This window comes from Somniosus microcephalus, chromosome 4 (assembly GCF_052327205.1).
Source record: "Somniosus microcephalus isolate GS21.2 chromosome 4, FLI_Smic_1.0, whole genome shotgun sequence".
Lineage (NCBI taxonomy): Eukaryota > Metazoa > Chordata > Chondrichthyes > Squaliformes > Somniosidae > Somniosus > Somniosus microcephalus.
Window position 1 is genome coordinate 300,868,480 of NC_140990.1, and position 17,177 is coordinate 300,885,656.

General features: G+C 43.9%; 1 protein-coding gene across 9 annotated transcripts in view; it reads right to left on the bottom strand.

Moving 5' to 3' along the window:
• The window catches only part of qtman (queuosine-tRNA mannosyltransferase), a 350,659-nt gene that overhangs the window by 35,543 nt on the left and 297,939 nt on the right, over window positions 1-17,177 (bottom strand). For 7 of the 9 annotated variants that reach the window (XM_085986662.1, XM_085986668.1, XM_085986659.1 and 4 more), the window contains 2 exons: window positions 10,475-10,545; window positions 5,398-5,489 (listed from right to left, as the gene is read on the bottom strand). In XM_085986662.1, the coding sequence (XP_085842788.1) occupies window positions 5,398-5,489; window positions 10,475-10,545 (163 nt within the window). Of the gene's footprint in view, window positions 1-5,397; window positions 5,490-10,474; window positions 10,546-17,177 lie in introns of those variants that run through there. The other 2 variants (XR_015078210.1, XM_085986667.1) reach the window with 2 other exon arrangements.

Sequence of the window (17,177 nt, forward strand, 5' to 3'; positions counted from 1 at the left end):
ATGTTGTCTATCAACGGGCTCTCCAATAACGCAGAGTGCTTTCACCTTCGTCTACTCCTCCATGAGGTTGCTGGCCCAACATCATTTAATCACCTCAAAACTCTCACTGGCCATCTCTGTGCCTCCTTTATAAAAGCTTGCCGCAGGAGAGGACTCATTCAGGATGACATTCATTGGCATGCAACGATGACAGAAGCTGCTCTGTCTTACTCCCCCAAAAGGCTACAAAATCTCTTTGTGGCCATCCTTTGCTCTAGGAGATTCATTGTACTGGCTGTTGCCTCATCAGGAATCGCTGCAACTCTTCTCCAAGGAGGTCACACTGCCCACTCAACCTTTGCTCTCCCTCTGGATCTGACAAGACAACAACACCCAGTGTGTCACATTACCAAAGGAACTGCTGCTGCTGAGCTGCTTCAAAAGTCTAAACTCATTGTGTGGGATGCGTGTACAAAGGCCCACAAGAGGGCACTTGAAGCACTCAACAGCACTCTTCAAGATCTGAGAGGCTGCATACCTACTATAAGATTACACATATAACAGTGTAATGTTGAATACATTTATTGATTACAAAATCACTCTGTACAATACCAACCCTATTGGGTTTGCAAACCTTTACCAGAGGGAGTATTCACTCAGTCTTTGGTTGTAACTCCAGCATATTGTCAAATGTTCTATTGTTCTACATTACTGGAATAAATGTTCACTGTTGATTTCTAAACTGACCTCTAAATGCCTCATAGAATCTTTTATTTCCCTATTCAACTCATACACTGAAACTTTGTGAATAATGTAATATCACTCCTGGGTGCTTAGGAAGAGTTCTTCAATCCCAACAGTTTAAAAAACAGTTTTATAAACATGCCACAGGGTTCTTGAGTTCCCTCGGCACCACCGGGCACTCCAGCTAGTACAGATATACAATGGGATAGGAAACCAAAGCTATGTACCAATTAAGTACCAACTCTGATGGCTCTTGGTGCTAAAATAAAATGAGAAGGAGGATTTCTATTATGGAGTCTGTCATTGTGCTAAGTGTTGTTGTGAAAACTAGAATTGGATTCTATGCAAGCACAAGTTTGACTGAAAGATTAAAATCTTGGTGTAATTCACAGGAATGAGTAATTAAGTATATTTCTGGAGAGGGAGAGAGAAAGAGAGAAACATTGAAGGGGAAAGGAAAGTAGTGAGGAAAAGACAAAGATCAGCTTTCAGTGGGAGCTTTAAATATAGCCACTAGGGCTGTAAAGGTCATCCAGGATGTATTATTGCATGCACAGGTTACTTATACTCCAAGGGACAACACTTTATGTCAGTCAGTATTTATTTTACCCTTTGGCTACAGTTTAAGTATCAGTCCTTTAATAAGATTTCATACTCTCCAAGCAATGTTTCAAAGAGCAAGGGTACACAAATTTGACCATTTTGAAGAGTGACAGTGTTAAAATATTGACCGATTTATAAATAATAATGCTCAAAGCCCAAGGATATCATTACATCATCAAATTCACTAACTTCAACGTCAAGGTAAAAACTTTAGTTCCTACAACCAGAGAATTATAGTCAATAATTCTTTTACTCTTGCCCTTTGGCTTCAATCACTTACCAGAACTTCAACTTCAGTAAATACTTTGATGGGCAATAGACATTGTGAATCTTTGCTGTCAATACAATGGAATATTTTTCCACTTTTTTGTGTTAGCATGAAGTACTCTCTTGGCAGGTATACCATATAATACGTGCATGGTAAAGTTCCCAATCAAACTGAATAGCAGAAGGCCTACTACAACAGTGTGACATTTCCATTTCCTCCACTAACTATCTTTGTGATCTCTCTGAGCAAGACTGACAAATTAGTAACCAGTAGCGCTGAATATTGGGCAATTCCGTGCTCTGGGTAAATCCACTGTGAACTGCGTTAAGACTGGCCATACCCACTTCACTTGTTCATTCATTAACAACTTGCATTTATAAAGTGCTTTTAACATAGTAAAACGTCCCAAGGCACTTACTTAAATTGCGAGAAATCCAAAAACCAGATCAGAGGTGACGGGACACTACTGTCAAATGCGAGCATCTTAACTGGGATTACGAACGCCAATGGTCACTTGGAAAGAAGGAACTTGCATTTCCATAGTGCCTTTCAAGTCCTCAGGGCATCTCAAAACAATTCACAGCCAGTCGTACAGATTACGTTTGAAACGTAGCCACTGTTATTCAGTAGGCAAACGTGGTAACCAATTTGCGTACAATAAGGTCTCACAAGCAGCAATGAGATAAATGCCTAGATAATCTGTTTTTTTTTAAGGAGATGTTGATTGAGGGAAGAGAACTCTTCGAATAGTGCCATGGGTTCCTTTATGTCCAATTGAACAGGCAGGAAGATCCTTGGTTAAACATCTCATCTGAAAGATGGCACCTCCAACAATGCAGCACCTCTTGCAGCACTGCACTGAAGTGCCAAATTGACTTTCTGCATGTCAGCAACATTTGCTTCACCCATCACATGGAATACACTAGGCAGCATCAGATTGTAATTCTGGCCAAGTAATGTAGCATTTTTCATTTTTGTTTTCCTTTTAATTTTTTAATTAACCGTTACTGGCTGAAAACTGTGAATACACATTGGAAATCTGCATTTAGCAGACTGGGGCTGAAAGGGTTAATAGTATTTTCTAATCCTTATAAGATTTCTGTGATTGGGCAAAATTGGAAACCTGACAGTACAAATAAATGACGGAAAATTCTAGGTGGAATCTTAGGAGATATATCTAGCCCACAGCCATTGCTAAAAGAGTGTTTGCAGTAGATCAGTTTATTTTATTTTCCTCCCTCACTCTATATCTCCTTTCCTAAAGCTCATGTGGCCATTCTTCAAGTGTGAATCTAGGCAGTAAGTTTCCCATGATATAAAATAGTTTTCACTGTTACTTACAATGACATCAGAGGCAAACTGAACATGACACCCGTGCCCTCTGAGTCACGTCCCAGCAGTGTGACCCTTTACCTTAATTAGTGTCAAATTTTGGGTAGTTTTGTGCTGCTAGCTAATGTTCACTAGGGTCTGTGTTAAAACTGCCTAAACTACATTTACATAGGAACCATCTAGAGAGACTTTCATCCCATCAATCTGGGTTTGATTCAAATCCAGGACCCAGAGATGAAAGGACAGCGTGTTAACCCACTGCACCACCCAATTCCCATATGATTAACCTCTTTAGTCACTTACTGCTTGAAAGTGTTTCCAGGCCATAATAAAAACTGTACATTCAGCATGTGGTGACATTCCTGTCAATCATATTTACGTTTCACCACCAGAGTTTAACATTCCCGAGAAGGGTCTGTAGGTATAGAAAGGGGGCATTTCTTGGAAATGTCGTAAGAGACAATTGACCTTATCATTCATTCGGGGAAGTAGCTTAACTGAGAAAATGTAAGAGCACATATTATTGAATTAGAAAAGGTTCAAATACTGGATGCAGCTGGAGAGTTGGCAACCGTTTCCCTTTAAAGCTCAGCCCTAACCAGAAGAATGTGCAGTATGCAGTGTGCAGGAATGATGAGGGACAGAGGAACTGTGCACTCAGCATTCTGATGTATTATGAGCTGGCATCTGAACCATTGCCAAGTTAATAGACATTGAAAGATAATGAGTTTGAAATTGTGTGTTAAATTGAGTTTTTGTTTCGCACATTTTTGACCTAAATGACAGGGGTTTACCATTTTGCAGTGTTAAACTAATGGGATTCTTTTTATGTTAAAGTTTCATTTAAATAGCTACTGAAATTAGAGTGATGGTACACTAGTCCAGTAAAAAGCTGTCAATTAATTAATGCTGCAGTTGTTTTAGTTAATAAAATACCAAACGATATTCAGAAAAGCACTGCAGTTTAAGCCAGTTAACTTTCCAGTTCCCTTGACTTTTCAGGCTACGGTTTGACTTTAGCCAAGACTTCCCTTTGGGAATCCAGTTTGGATTTTGAAATTAGTTTTATGGAACTCTATTACATTTTCCAAATACAGCATATACTCAAAGAATTCCATATGATCCGGCAGAATAATGGAAGCAAATGTATATTTACAATTGTATCCACACATATAAGCAATTCTGATGCTGTAAATTCACCACAATATCCTTATACATATAAACTGTGGGCATAAGCCAGTGTAACCCTTGAAAGGTATGTGATGGTACAAGCTGTCCTATTGTATACAAGTTTATTTTTATGCAAATGTTAATCAATCGCATATAACAATATTCCACTATATATTTTGTATTTTCCATGAAAAGAATTCTGACGGAACGCCGTCATTCCTAAAGCATTTTTGGTAGAAATCTAAAGGCTCTGAATATCACCATAATGAATGTGTGTGTCTAGCATCTGAGTGAGGGTTCCCTCTTCAATTTGTTCATTCATTGTTTAACCAGCTGGATAACTTTATTTTAGGGGGGAAAATGGTTTATTTTTGGAAACTATGCATCACTGGTGCTGAAGTGTTACTTTGCTCTGAAGGCTTATGGAATATGCAAGATTTCTACAGGGTCTTCTTAGAAACCAATTTTGGTACCAGCATCACCTTCAGTTGGTAATAGCACATTAATTTTCAAAAACAAATCATTATTGACATAAACATTTTAAAAATAAATGTTTTTCCAAATTTTCCAGACACCCCTCAAATTTCTTGTTTTTTGCCATCGGGTCTGCTGTGATAAGTTGATTTTACTGGACCAAGTTTTCAAATATGGCAAGACAACGGACCCATTTGAAAGTTAACCTGCTACCTGTTTAGCATCCATATTAAGTTTGCCTACTAATGGATTAGTCTTCCCTTAGCTAAGCAGCTGAAAAGGAGATGGGTGTGTTCACAGCCATTTTTGAAAAACCTTGAAATTATTCAGTGGATTTGAGAACCAACAATTAAAACAAGTTGGGTTTCATTTCACACACCGCGCAAGTTCAAACCGTCTAAAACACAGCCGGTGTCATAACATTTGTTGTCACTAATGTAATTCAGTGGAATCCGCCAATTCCTGTTCATGCAGCACTAGAAGTGTTGGTTTTCCTGTTCATTCGCTTCTCATCCTAATCTAAATAAACAGAACCTGTGGTATCTGCATCCTCCTTCCTTTAGAGTTTTGAGCTTGTTTAATTTTTTGAATTGCAGTGCTAAATAAACACAAAACATATATTTTTTTTTTATTTTTTTTTTGAACAGTAGCAGTTTCCGATTAGTGCTGTAAAGTTTTGGCTCAGTTCTAATTTATGCATTTACCAAATAAAGAGAAGCAGCTCAGATGTTCATTGCATCGGTAATTCAGCCAGTAATGTAATGGGCAGCAGCTTGTAAATGCAACCTTTGTCTAGGTTTACCCTGTTAATTAATTAAATAAACTACCTTGATAGCCTTCCTTCTCACAAGATCTGGTCTCTTGCAGAAATTCTGAAGCCTCTTAAACAGCTGTTCAGGTGTAGAGTAGAGATAGACATCTGCAAATAAATCAGATGGATTTTTTATGAAACAATCTTCAAAGAAGGCACGTAGACATTAATCACTTTATTGATTAGCACCACATATTGTTCAGATTTATCTTATTTAAGCATGATTTTTGCCATGCTACCTCTATCTATGGGAATCTGCTTGAAGCAAATAAACAGAATATAGCTGTGGTATTAGATGCAGTAAGATGGATGTTATGGAAGCAGAGTGTGCTTGTGCACATTGCAATACTACACTTCTTGGTAATGAATTCATACTCCTGGTAGAAATGAAGCTTCGCACAACAGAGGAGGAGGAGGCGCCATGAATATCCCCATCCTCAAAGATGGTGGAACCCAGCACGTGAATGCAAAAGACAAGCCTGAAGCGTTTGCAACCATCTTCAGCCAGAAGTGCAGAGTGGATGATCCATATCGACCTCCTCCTGAAGACCCCACCATCAGAGAAGCCAGTCTTCAGCCAATTCAATTCACTCCACGTGATATCAAGAAACGGCTGAGTGCACTGGATACAGCCCGACAACATCCCGGCTGTTGTGCTGAAGACTTGTGCTCCAGAACTAGCCGCGCTTCGAGCCAAGCTGTTCCAGTTCAGCTACAACACTGGCATCTATCCGACAATGTGGAAAACTGCTCCAACAACTCAAGAAGCTCAAAACCATCCAGGACAAAGCAGCCCGCTTGATTGGCACCCCATCCACCACCTTAAACATTCACTCCCTCCACCACTGGCTGCAGTGTGTACTATCTACAAGATGCACTGCAGCAACTCGCCAAGTCCGCTTCAACAGGACCTCCCAAACCCACGACCTCTTCCACCTCGAAGGACAAGGGCAGCAAGCGCATGGGAACACCACCACCTACAAGTTCCCCTCCAAGTCACACACCGTCCTGACTTAGAAGTATATCGCTGATCCTTCATCGTCGCTGGGTCAAAATCCTGGAACTCCCTACCTAACAGCACTGTGGGAGTACCTTCACCACACGGACTGCTGCGGTTCAAGGCGGAGGCTCAACACCACCTTCTCAATTAGGGATGGGCAATAAATGCTGGCCTTGCCAGCGACGCCCACATCCCATAAACTAATTTTTTTTAAAGTATTTCAAATTGCAATCCTTCATTTGTTCTCGTATCAACTCCCAATTCGCATGGACTTCCACCACCGTGCCACACCTAGTGGAGGCTCTGCCATAGCCAAGATCAGGGCTGGGCAATTCCCTGGAGCTGCTCCCGCTCAGCCGCCGTTATTTCACTTCCGGCGCCGTAATGCCGGCAGGGCGATAGCAGCTGCAAGGAATTTTGCGGCCCATGTCTTCAAGAAGCAACATAGAAGTCCTGGCACTGTGTTTTCTGGGCAGGCTTTGGTAAGGTGGCATCTTCAAAACAGACATCAACTCACTGCTGACTCAAGGTGTCAAGCAGAATGAAGTATCCTGGGAATAAATATCCTGGCTTGGAGTTTGGCCAGAGTTTGCTGTTGTGCCTCCGAATTCATGCTGGCATCAAACCAGGTTCTTAAAGGGATGAGGGTTTCATGGTGAAGACTGGAGTGCACAATTTGGCAGGGTTTTCCTGCCAAGCTTGTGTTGTAGCACAGTATACATTGGATTAAACCCAGCAAAAACTGCCAGTAACAACTGGGTAGAAGACTCTAATAATATCTAACCAACTGATTCTTTGAAAGAGTAGCCTATTCTACATAGGGACAAGCAGGTTTCTATAATGCAAAAACTGCTTAAACAAATGTCCTTGTACACGACAAAATCATTGGCTGGAATTTTCAGAGGTAAGGACAGGTGGGAAGTGAAAGTTGAAAAAATGTGAACCCTGACACCAACCCGCCCACTTTCACCTTTAACTCGGGAGGGACCGGGGAGGGGGCGGGCTGCCAACCCGCTAACAAGAGTCGGGTTGGCAATTTGAGTATTATAATGAAGCCCGAAGCCTCTGCGTTAACCTGCCTTGCAGGTTTTACTGCAGGCAGCTGGGGATCCTGGGGCTCGGGATACCCAGTGGCTGCAACGAGGCGGCCTCAGCCTCAGGGAGCTATGCTGTGGGCCGGGAGGAGAGCGAGTGCTTCCTCTCGGCCCCCCAAGCACACCACCATCAGCCTGGCCCTCCCCGGGGTTCAGAACCCCACCCCACCCAACCCAGGCCCGGAGCAACACCTCCTCCCCCCCCCCCCACCCCCAACCCCGGATCGCGATTCAGCCCCAGGGTCAGGGATCGGAACCCCCCCCGAGCCTCCCACACACGCCAGGATCAAGCTCACCCCCCCTACCCCCAGGTCGGGGATTGGACCTGCTCCCCCACCCCATCCCAGGTTTGGATGGCCCTCCTAACATCCTGGACCTAGCACTTATCTGGTCCTACGGCCTCCTTCTCAAGAGTTCCCCGCACGACTGGAAGCCAGCCTGTCAATCAGGCTGACTTTTGGGCGGGGAACCTGCCCCTAACGTCGCACACACGCTGTGGAGTTAAAACTCCACGGCGTGCCAGGAAACCCGAATTTCTGGGTATCCCGTCCCCTCGCATGCCCCCCGCGCCGGGCCGGCTGTTTCTAAAATATAAATTCAATAAAGAGTTCAATAAATCCAACAAAGAATTCAGGAGAAATTTCTTTACTCAAAGTGGTTAGAATTTGGAACCTGCTACCACATGGAGTAGTTGAGGCAAGTAGCATAAATGGAAGGGGAAGTTAGAGACATACATGAGGGTGAAAGGAATAGAAGGTTATGCAGATAGAGTTAGATGAAGTAGGGTGGGAGAAGGCTCTTGTGGAGCATAAACACCAGCACAGACCTGTTGGGCCGAATGGCCCGTTTCTATGCTGTAAATCCTATGTAATTCTAAATTATCTCTGTTATATAATCATATAAATTTTACAGGTCAATCACTTCTATTAGTGTTATCCTTTACAAGAGGAGCTATATACAGTACATTGTCACCTTCAATACAGTACAATCATTTATACGAAACATTTGAAAATTATAACGGGCCAGAAATTCGGCTCTCCACAGGTGAGTACGCACGGGGTAGTCACCCGTAGGCCAAATGGAAGTGCCGATTTCCTGCATGCACAGCGCATGCGCGGGAAACCGGCACTTCCGATCCTCTGAACGAAGGGGTTCAGAGATCGAACGCGCGCGCAGGGGAGGCTGCGCGTGCGCTTTGAACTTAGGTTTTTGTTGCAGGTTTTCACGCGAGGTTAAGCCTGTAGGATTTACGCATTTAAAAAGCAGGCGTAAGGCCTGCTTTTTACAAGGTAAGTGGTCAATTAATTAAAATTAAAACATTTTTTCCACAGGTTTATTATTTTTAAATACTTTAAAGCAAGGTAAGTTTATTTTTAGCCCTGTTTTTTAATAAAATTATTTATTTCAGAAATTTAAATTATTGTTTAAAATAGTTATTTAATGTAATTTGTAGTTTATTGAAAAAGTGTGATTTTTAAAAAATTTTATTTGAAGGTTTAATGCTATCTTGAGGCCCGTAGTATTCATAAGTTTAGACAGGTCTTCCTGTCAATCTTATGAATGGGCTTTTCCCTCCTCCGATTGGCTGCCCATGGCTCACGTGATCCCAGGGGACGCATCGCACTAACTACGCCCCTGAGACACGCAAGCACAGCGCGCCGGCAGCTGGGCCAGGCCCCGGAGCGGAATTCCACGGGGCCCTACAGCTCAACTGCCGGCGCGCAAGGTAAGTGCAGGTCGGGGGCTTGCACCCGCTGGAAGCCCCCAACCCGAATTTCTGGGCCAACATTTTAAGATTTTCTTCCTAACAGGTGGCTTTCTAATTACACAAACTAAGATGTGAAATGGATGTTCCCTGATAACTGACAGATTCTTAGGGCTCTATGTGCTGTCCATCTAAATAAAAATATGAGCGCAATTTAAGGAAAAAACTGTTTTATTTAGCACAGTTTTTGTTTGTTAGACGTTTTTCAGCTTAATTTAGTTCATGGTATTTGCTATATAAAAAAGGATTCATCAGGTTCTCAGCTCTCCAAAATTTGTACAGGTTCCACATTCTTAGTGTTTTTGTTACTGATAATTTTTCTACAAAGTTTGATACATATCTCTAGCTCTGTAAAACATGCTTTACAGTCACAATTTCTATTTAAAAACCATTGGCCCCTGGAATACATTGCCAGCTGGTGTAAAGGGTGCTGACTTGGTACACCTTCAAGAGGGCGCTGGACCAGATCTTGACTGGGGCAGAGATCGCAAGTGTCTTTATAGACAACACTTGGTCCATGTGATCTCCTAGACTGGTTTTGATTGCCCGAGGGGATCATAGAGGATTTTCCGGCATATTTTTTCCCTTTACCATTCATGCTTCACCCGTGCTCGCTGACCTGCATTTGCTCCCGGTCCGGCAACACTTCAACTTTAAGATTCTCATCCTCGTTTTCAAATCCCTTCATGGCATCGCTCCTCCTTATTTCTGTAACCTCCTCCAGCCCTAAAACCCTCCGAGATCTCTGCGCTCCTCCAATTCTGGCCTTTTGCGTATCCCCGATTTTAATCGCTCCACCATTGGTGGCCGTGCTTTCAGTTGTCTAGGCCCTAAGCTCTAGAATTCCCTCCCATACCTCTCCATCTCGCTCCTCCTTTAATACGCTCCTTAAAACCTACTTCTTTGTCCAAGCTTTTGGTCAGTTGCCCTAGTATCTCCTTATGTGGCTCAGTGTCAAATTTTGTTTGATAACGCTCCTGTGACGTGCCTTGGGACATTTTACTATGTTAAAGGCACTACAGAGATGCAAGTTGTTGTTGCCCCTGGTTTTTTTTCTGTTTTTTGCTTCTCCCAGGAGATTACATGGCTGCGAGGGTGGAGTGGTAATGAGGAGGGAAGAAGTGTTAATCATAATGCTCCAGCCATTATAGTGTGGGGCAGGCTTAATGGACCAGTTGGTCTTCTCCTACCCGTCAATTTCATATGGTCATTTATGTTCACATAAGTAACTTACCTGGAAAGATCTCCGGATAAACTAAGGCTTTAGGGCACAATGGGTAGCAACCGCAGTGAACTGCTTCCAACCTAACAAATTAAAGCATTTCAACAGGTTAATATAAAAATTACAACAGAAAACAAGAATATAAAAATATACAAGTAAAACTACATATCACAAGGAAACCTATAGGTTTCCAGGACTAAGAAATCCAGCAATATGCAAAGTGATCAGTAAAGCCCTGGTTAGCTTGGCTATCTAACTTGGAGGGCACCATCTATCCAGGGCACTATTCTTAGCACAACTGATATCTTATCTTTTTTTTTATTCTGGATTGACACTATTTTAAAGTTTCCAAGATATTTGAACCTTAGATATACATTGTGATGAGGTATACTATTTAAAAAAACTCTGTGTTCTGTTGGTTATAGGGAAGCGGTCAGTTATTGGTGGAAAACCAATTGTTCCTCAGTAATAATGTGGCTACTTTGCTAGACACAACCTAACCAAGAAACTGAGTCCTTGCAATATGGACTGTGATCGTGTTCTGTATTAAAGTAATTTCAAACGTTTCAAAATAAAATTGTGTTCATCTCAAAATTGTACAGCATATTTTTAAAGTTACTGAAACAATAGTCAGGGACAGTTTGAGAGTTTGACTGTGGACATTAATATATTTTGACATATACTGTGATAGGCTTTCACGTTTTAACTTATTCTTATTGGCCCAGAAATTCGGGTCTCCACGGGTGAGTACGCACGGGCCCAATGGAAGTGCCAGTTTCTTGCATGCACTGCGCATGCGCGGGAAACCGGCACTTCCGTTCAGAGGTCGAACGCGTGCGCGGGGGAGTCTGCGCGTGCGCTTTGAACTTACGTTTTTTTTTTATATACAGGTTTTTCCGTGAGCGTAAGTCTTTAGATTTTAGAAATGTAAAAACCAGGCGTAAGGCCTGCATTTGAAAAGGTAAGTGGTCAATTAATTAAAATTAAAACATTTTTTCCACAGGTTTATTATTTTTAAATACTTTAAAGCAAGGTAAGTTTATTTTTAGCCCCGTTAGAATATAAAATTATTTTTTTCAAAAATGTAAATTATTGTTTAAAATAGTTATTTAATGTAATTTATAGTTTATTTAAAAAGTGTGATGATTTTTTAAAATTTATTTGAAGGTTTACTACTATTTTGGGGCCGTAGTATTTATAAGTTTTGACAGGTCTTCCTGTCACTACTTATGAATGGGCTTTTCCCTGCGCTGATTGGCTGCCCATGGCCCACGTGATCCCAGGGGACGCATCGCACTAACTACGCCCCTGGGACACACAAGCACAGCGTGCCGGCAGCTGGGCCAGGCCCCGGAGCGGAATTCCACGGGGCCCTACAGCTAAACTGCCGGCGCGCAAGCTAAGTGCAGGTCGGGGGCTTGCACCCGCAGGAAGCCCCTGACCCGAATTTCTGGGCCATTGTTTTTTTTTACTTGAAAATGTCCCCTTTTTTTGTATTTTTGGGTGCATGCACACATCACCTGGTTCCCATTTCACAGCGAAGCTAACTATGATCTGGAAACGATGGGTCAATTGCAGATTGAATGAATCTCCAGATCTGGCTGTTAACCCTAGCACCCTGCCCACAATGCAATGTAAACATGGTCTTCTGTAGCTTGGGTCCCAGGGGGTCAGGAAGAAAGAAAAAAAAATTGAAATAAAAATCATTCCCCATTCTGTTGTCCTTCAGGGTGTGAAGTATGTACTAATTTTAAAAGTTAAAAAAAATCAATTAAATTGGCATGCCAACACCAATGGAATTCCCACAAGCTCCTATTGGGATTTGGTGGGCCTCTGATTTGGATCTGCAAACCCAATGTGAACTTGGGAGCGATTCGCTCCGCAGCTCCATGATTAAGAATGATTGTAACCTTTATCCATTTTACCCTTCGCTGTCTGGCCTGAGGCACATAGCTGTAAACAGCAGCTGCCAGAAGGCATCAGCACCACCCAGGAACAAGTCTCTCCCTTGATGGGAGATGCCATGGTTTATACTCAACAATACTCTGCTCCACGTGGCTCAGAGTCTGATCTGTCACACTGCTACTCATTAATCTCTCATCAAGCACCTTCAAAAAATAAGACCCAAGTCCCAAATTGCATGACACCACCAAGGCTGAAATGATAAATCAAGATTATGGTCAAGTAGTGCCAGGCTTTAAAAGTCCTTGGTTTGTAGAAGAAGAAGAAAGGACCAAACTTGCATTTTTATAGCACTTTTCATGATCTCAGGATGTCCCAAAGCGCTTTACAGCCAATAAAGTAGTTTTAAAGTGTAGTCACTGTTACAGTATAGGAAACACGGCAGCCAATTTGCACACAGTAGAATCCCACAAACAGCAATGCACTAATGACCAGATAATTTGGTTTTAGTGATTTTAGTTAAGGGATAAATATTGGCCAGGACACCGGGGAGAACTAGCCTGCTCTTCTTCAAAATAGTGCCATGGAATCTTTTACATCCACCTGAGAGGGCAGACGGGGCCTCGGTTTAACGTCTCATCTGAAAGACGGCACTCCCTCCGTATTACCCTGAGGTGTCAGCTGAGAATGTGCGCTCAGGTCTCTGGGGAAGGAAAGAAACACAGACTATCTGAGCCCCAGAAGCAGACTGGTGCCTTGTAATCACTCCCAGAAATCCATTATTGTTCCTGCTTTACATTACGTATAAATATTGCACAATATTGCTGCATCACAGTAAATACATATTTGACTAACCTCTATTGGCCCTAAAATTACAGGGTCTCATGAAATCACTATGTCTGCTATTGCAGTAGGGACGTTAACCTATTTACTTTAGTGTCTGCTAAAATAATGGACAAAGAATTTCAAGCAAATCCATCTTCACACTTTTATTGCTCAGCATAATTTCATGGCCATAGTGATTCTGTTATGGTTCAATGTCTTTGCAGTCAGACTGGTTTGATAGTACAGCACTTATTTGTTAATGCAACCACAGTGCTCAAGTTCCTCTCCAGAAAAGTGTGACTTTTAACTTCAATAGAAATCTTGCAAAATTAAAAACCTCTCACTTCAATGCACTTCTGGACTCTCAGCTTTACTCTGCTACTGTGTTGGGTCCTAGACAGAAATCCACACATGTCCATTTCTCCGCTCATCCTTCAAAACTCCCTCGTCATCCTTTACTGGACTGGATTGGAAAGGCTTTTGAAGCTCATAGAAACATGGAATAATAGGAGGAGTCGGCCATTCGGCCCTTCGAGCCTGCTCCGCCATTCAATATGATCATGGCTGATCCTCTATCTCAATACCATATTCCCGCTCTCTTCCCATACCCCTTGATGCCTTTTGTGTCTAGAAATCTATCAATCTCCTTCTTAAATATATTCAGTGACTTGGTCTCCACAGCCTTCTGTGGTAGAGAATTCCACAGGTTCACCACCCTCTGAGTGAAGAAATTTCTCCTCATCTCAGTCCTAAATATCCTACCCCGTATCCTGAGACTGTGACCCCTCGTTCTAGAACACCCCAGCCAGGGGAAACATCCTCCCTGCATCCAGTCTGTCTAGCCCTGTCAGAATTTTATACGTTTCAATGAGATCCCCTCTCATTCTTCTAAACTCTAGTGAATACAGGCCTAGTCGACCCAAGCTCTCCTCATACGACAGTCCTGCCATCCCAGGAATAAGTCTGGTGAACCTTTGCTGCACTCCCTCTATGGCAAGTATATCCTTTCTTAGGTAAGGAGACCAAAACTGCACACAGTACTCCAGGTGTGGTCTCACCAAGGCCCTGTACAACTGTAGTAAGACATCCTTGCTCCTGTACTCAAATCCTCATGCAATGAAGGCCAACATACCATTTGCCTTCCTAACTGCTTGCTGCACCTGCATGTTTGCTTTCAGTGACTGGTGTACAAGGACACCCAGGTCCCTTCGTACATCAACATTTTCCAATCTATCACTATTTAAATAACACTCTACCTTTCTGTTTTTCCTACCGAAGTGGATAACTTCACATTTATTCACGTTATACTGCATCTGCCATGTATTTGCCCACTCACTCAACTTGTCTAAATTGCCTTGAAGCCTCTTTGCATCCTCCTCACAACCCCATCTAGTTTTGTGTCATCAGCAAACTTGGAAATATTACATTTAGTCCCCTCATCCAAATCATTGATATATATAGTGAATAGCTGGGGCCCAAGCACTGATCCCTGCAGTACCCCACTAGTCACTGCCTGCCACACCGAAAAAGGCCCATTTATTCCTACTCTCTGTTTCCTGTCTGTTAACCAATTTTCAATCCATGCCAGTATATTACCCCCAGCAGCTCCTGCTGCTGCTCCCAATCTTGTGTGCTCTTCACCTCTCTACAGCTGTTCCTTGGACTAGCTGCCTCACCTGCACTGACCACATTGATTTACCTTTCATTGTCCGAGGCTTCATTGCTCTCGGTCCTTGGGTTTCACTCCCACTGCTCCTTACTACTCTGCTAGTATACTGGGTCCGCTGGTGTGCATTGCTAACACCGAGGTCACTACTCACCTCTGCTGGACTTCTGGATTAACCTTTACTGGCTCCTGGTCGACTCTCCATTTTCCATTGCAGAATAGCACCCACTGATACTCTGCCCCTCGAGCAGCTCCTGGATTCACTCCCTCACCACAACTATCTCCGAACCTGGACATTTGTTCGCTCGTACTCCAAGCTCACTCCAACCTGTCTACAAGTTAACCTCTTTCCAAGACAGAACCTTAAACTTGAACTTTCTCACATTCTTTACATCAGGACATGTCTCACCTAATCTTTGCCATGCCTATGTAACCTGATTTCCCTCTCTGTCCATTCCCATTTGCATTTTGGCTGCCGTTCCAGATCCGAACCCATTACTTCTATCTCCCTTTTTTCTTCTCTTTGTTCGTTCTCTCCTGTTACCCAGGGCTGCCACTTTCATTTCTCTCCTCTCAGGTTCTTTGCCCCCCCCACCCCCAAATCCTTACCCCAACCCATCACTCATCTGCCTTCCTACGCTCATACAACTATCCCAGATTTGAATCCCCCTTGGATAAGCCCATAGCTACCCTCTCTGTGCCTGTCTCAGCATTCTCCAAAGGGCCCACTGAGGCATCCGTTGCTACCTCCTTACCAGCAGAAATCCCAACTGCCCCATCCTCCTCTCACTGACCTTCCTGCCTAGCGCACTGGGGCTAATCTTGCCAACCTCCACCCCACTCGCAACCACTGCCCTCTCGACTTCTGCCAGATGAATTTATTTAAAGATGAACAATGCTTTGGGAGAGGGAGGAAAGCCCCCTCCAACTTCTCCTACCCACTCACAGAATATATGTACATACAAAAAGTTGGCAGGGAGGTGGGTGGATGGCGATGGGAAGCTGTTCCTTTATTTTCATATTAATTCGAAGAAATCGCATATTTTCTTTGATGTCAGCAACCCACATATTGGGCTAAAAATTCAGTTTGGGGCGCCAAGCTCGCCTGGGTGCCGGAATTACCACTGCGCGCGGAGCCACTTGCGCCATCGGGATATTCAGTTTCTGCGCCCCAAATGGAGGCCGGCCGCGAAACGGAATATCGCCGCGCAAAGTGCCGCAGCGCCACCCGCTGCGGCACGGCACGCAGCGGTACTGCAGGCCTTCCTCCCACTGTTAAGGGGGAGGTGCCTGCAACAGCGCGATCCCCGCTCGCGAGTGCCGGCAAATGAGCCCGGCACCAAGGAGAAGTGCCGGGCTCTCGGGAAACAGCCGGCAATGCCGCGGGGGGGGGGGGGGGGGGGTGGTGGGTGGGGGTGTAGGAGGCCGGGGACGGAGGTGCGGGCAGGCAGCCGCCAAAAAAGCGGCAGGCCGCACCTCCACCTTAACTCGCTCCACTACCGCCACAGGTTGGCCCGTGTACCGGTCGCTATTTGCGGCCGGCGCGGAAGAGGCGGGCGCGACCTAATATGGCATTCGGGGCGGTAGCGGGGCGCTGCGCACACTGATGACGTCATCGGTGGCGGCGCAGCGCTACAGGCTAACGCCACCATTAGCGCCCCACTAAATATCGCGGTGGTTGTGGCCAGTGGCGCTAAAGCCTCCGAGTGGCCTCTTTGGGCGCAAACTGGTGGCGCAAGCAACTGAATTTCTAGGCCATTGTCTCACAGATAGAAGACAGTCAACCTATTGCAGTGGGCCATTTAGTAAATGGCGAGCATAGAAATGTGGATTGGCATGCTTCCAGCTCCTAGGCACTAATTGTGAAACTCCAAATTAACTTAAAATTGTAATATTGTCTGTGTGGAGTTTGCACATTCTCCCCGTGTTTGCGTGGGTTTTCTCCGGGTGCTCCGGTTTCCTCCCACAGTCCAAAGATGTGCAGGTTAGGTTGATTGGCTATGATAAATTGACCCTTAGTGTTAGGGGGATTAAATACGTGGGGTTACAAGGATGGGGTGGGATATGTGTTGGTGTGGGGGTTACGGGGATCGGGTGGAATATGTGTCGGTGCAGGCTCAATGGGCCAAAATGGCCTCTATCTGCACTGTGGGGTTTGTGATTCTGTGAAAAGGTATCAGCTCGCAGGAGATGTATTTGAAAATGGCCAGTAATGGGACTGTGCTAATAATCATCAACAGTGCCACCACTATTTCACCTTGGATCCTTGTTATATTATGGAAGCCAGTGTGAGTTAACATGCCAGAGACCAACTCGCTTGCA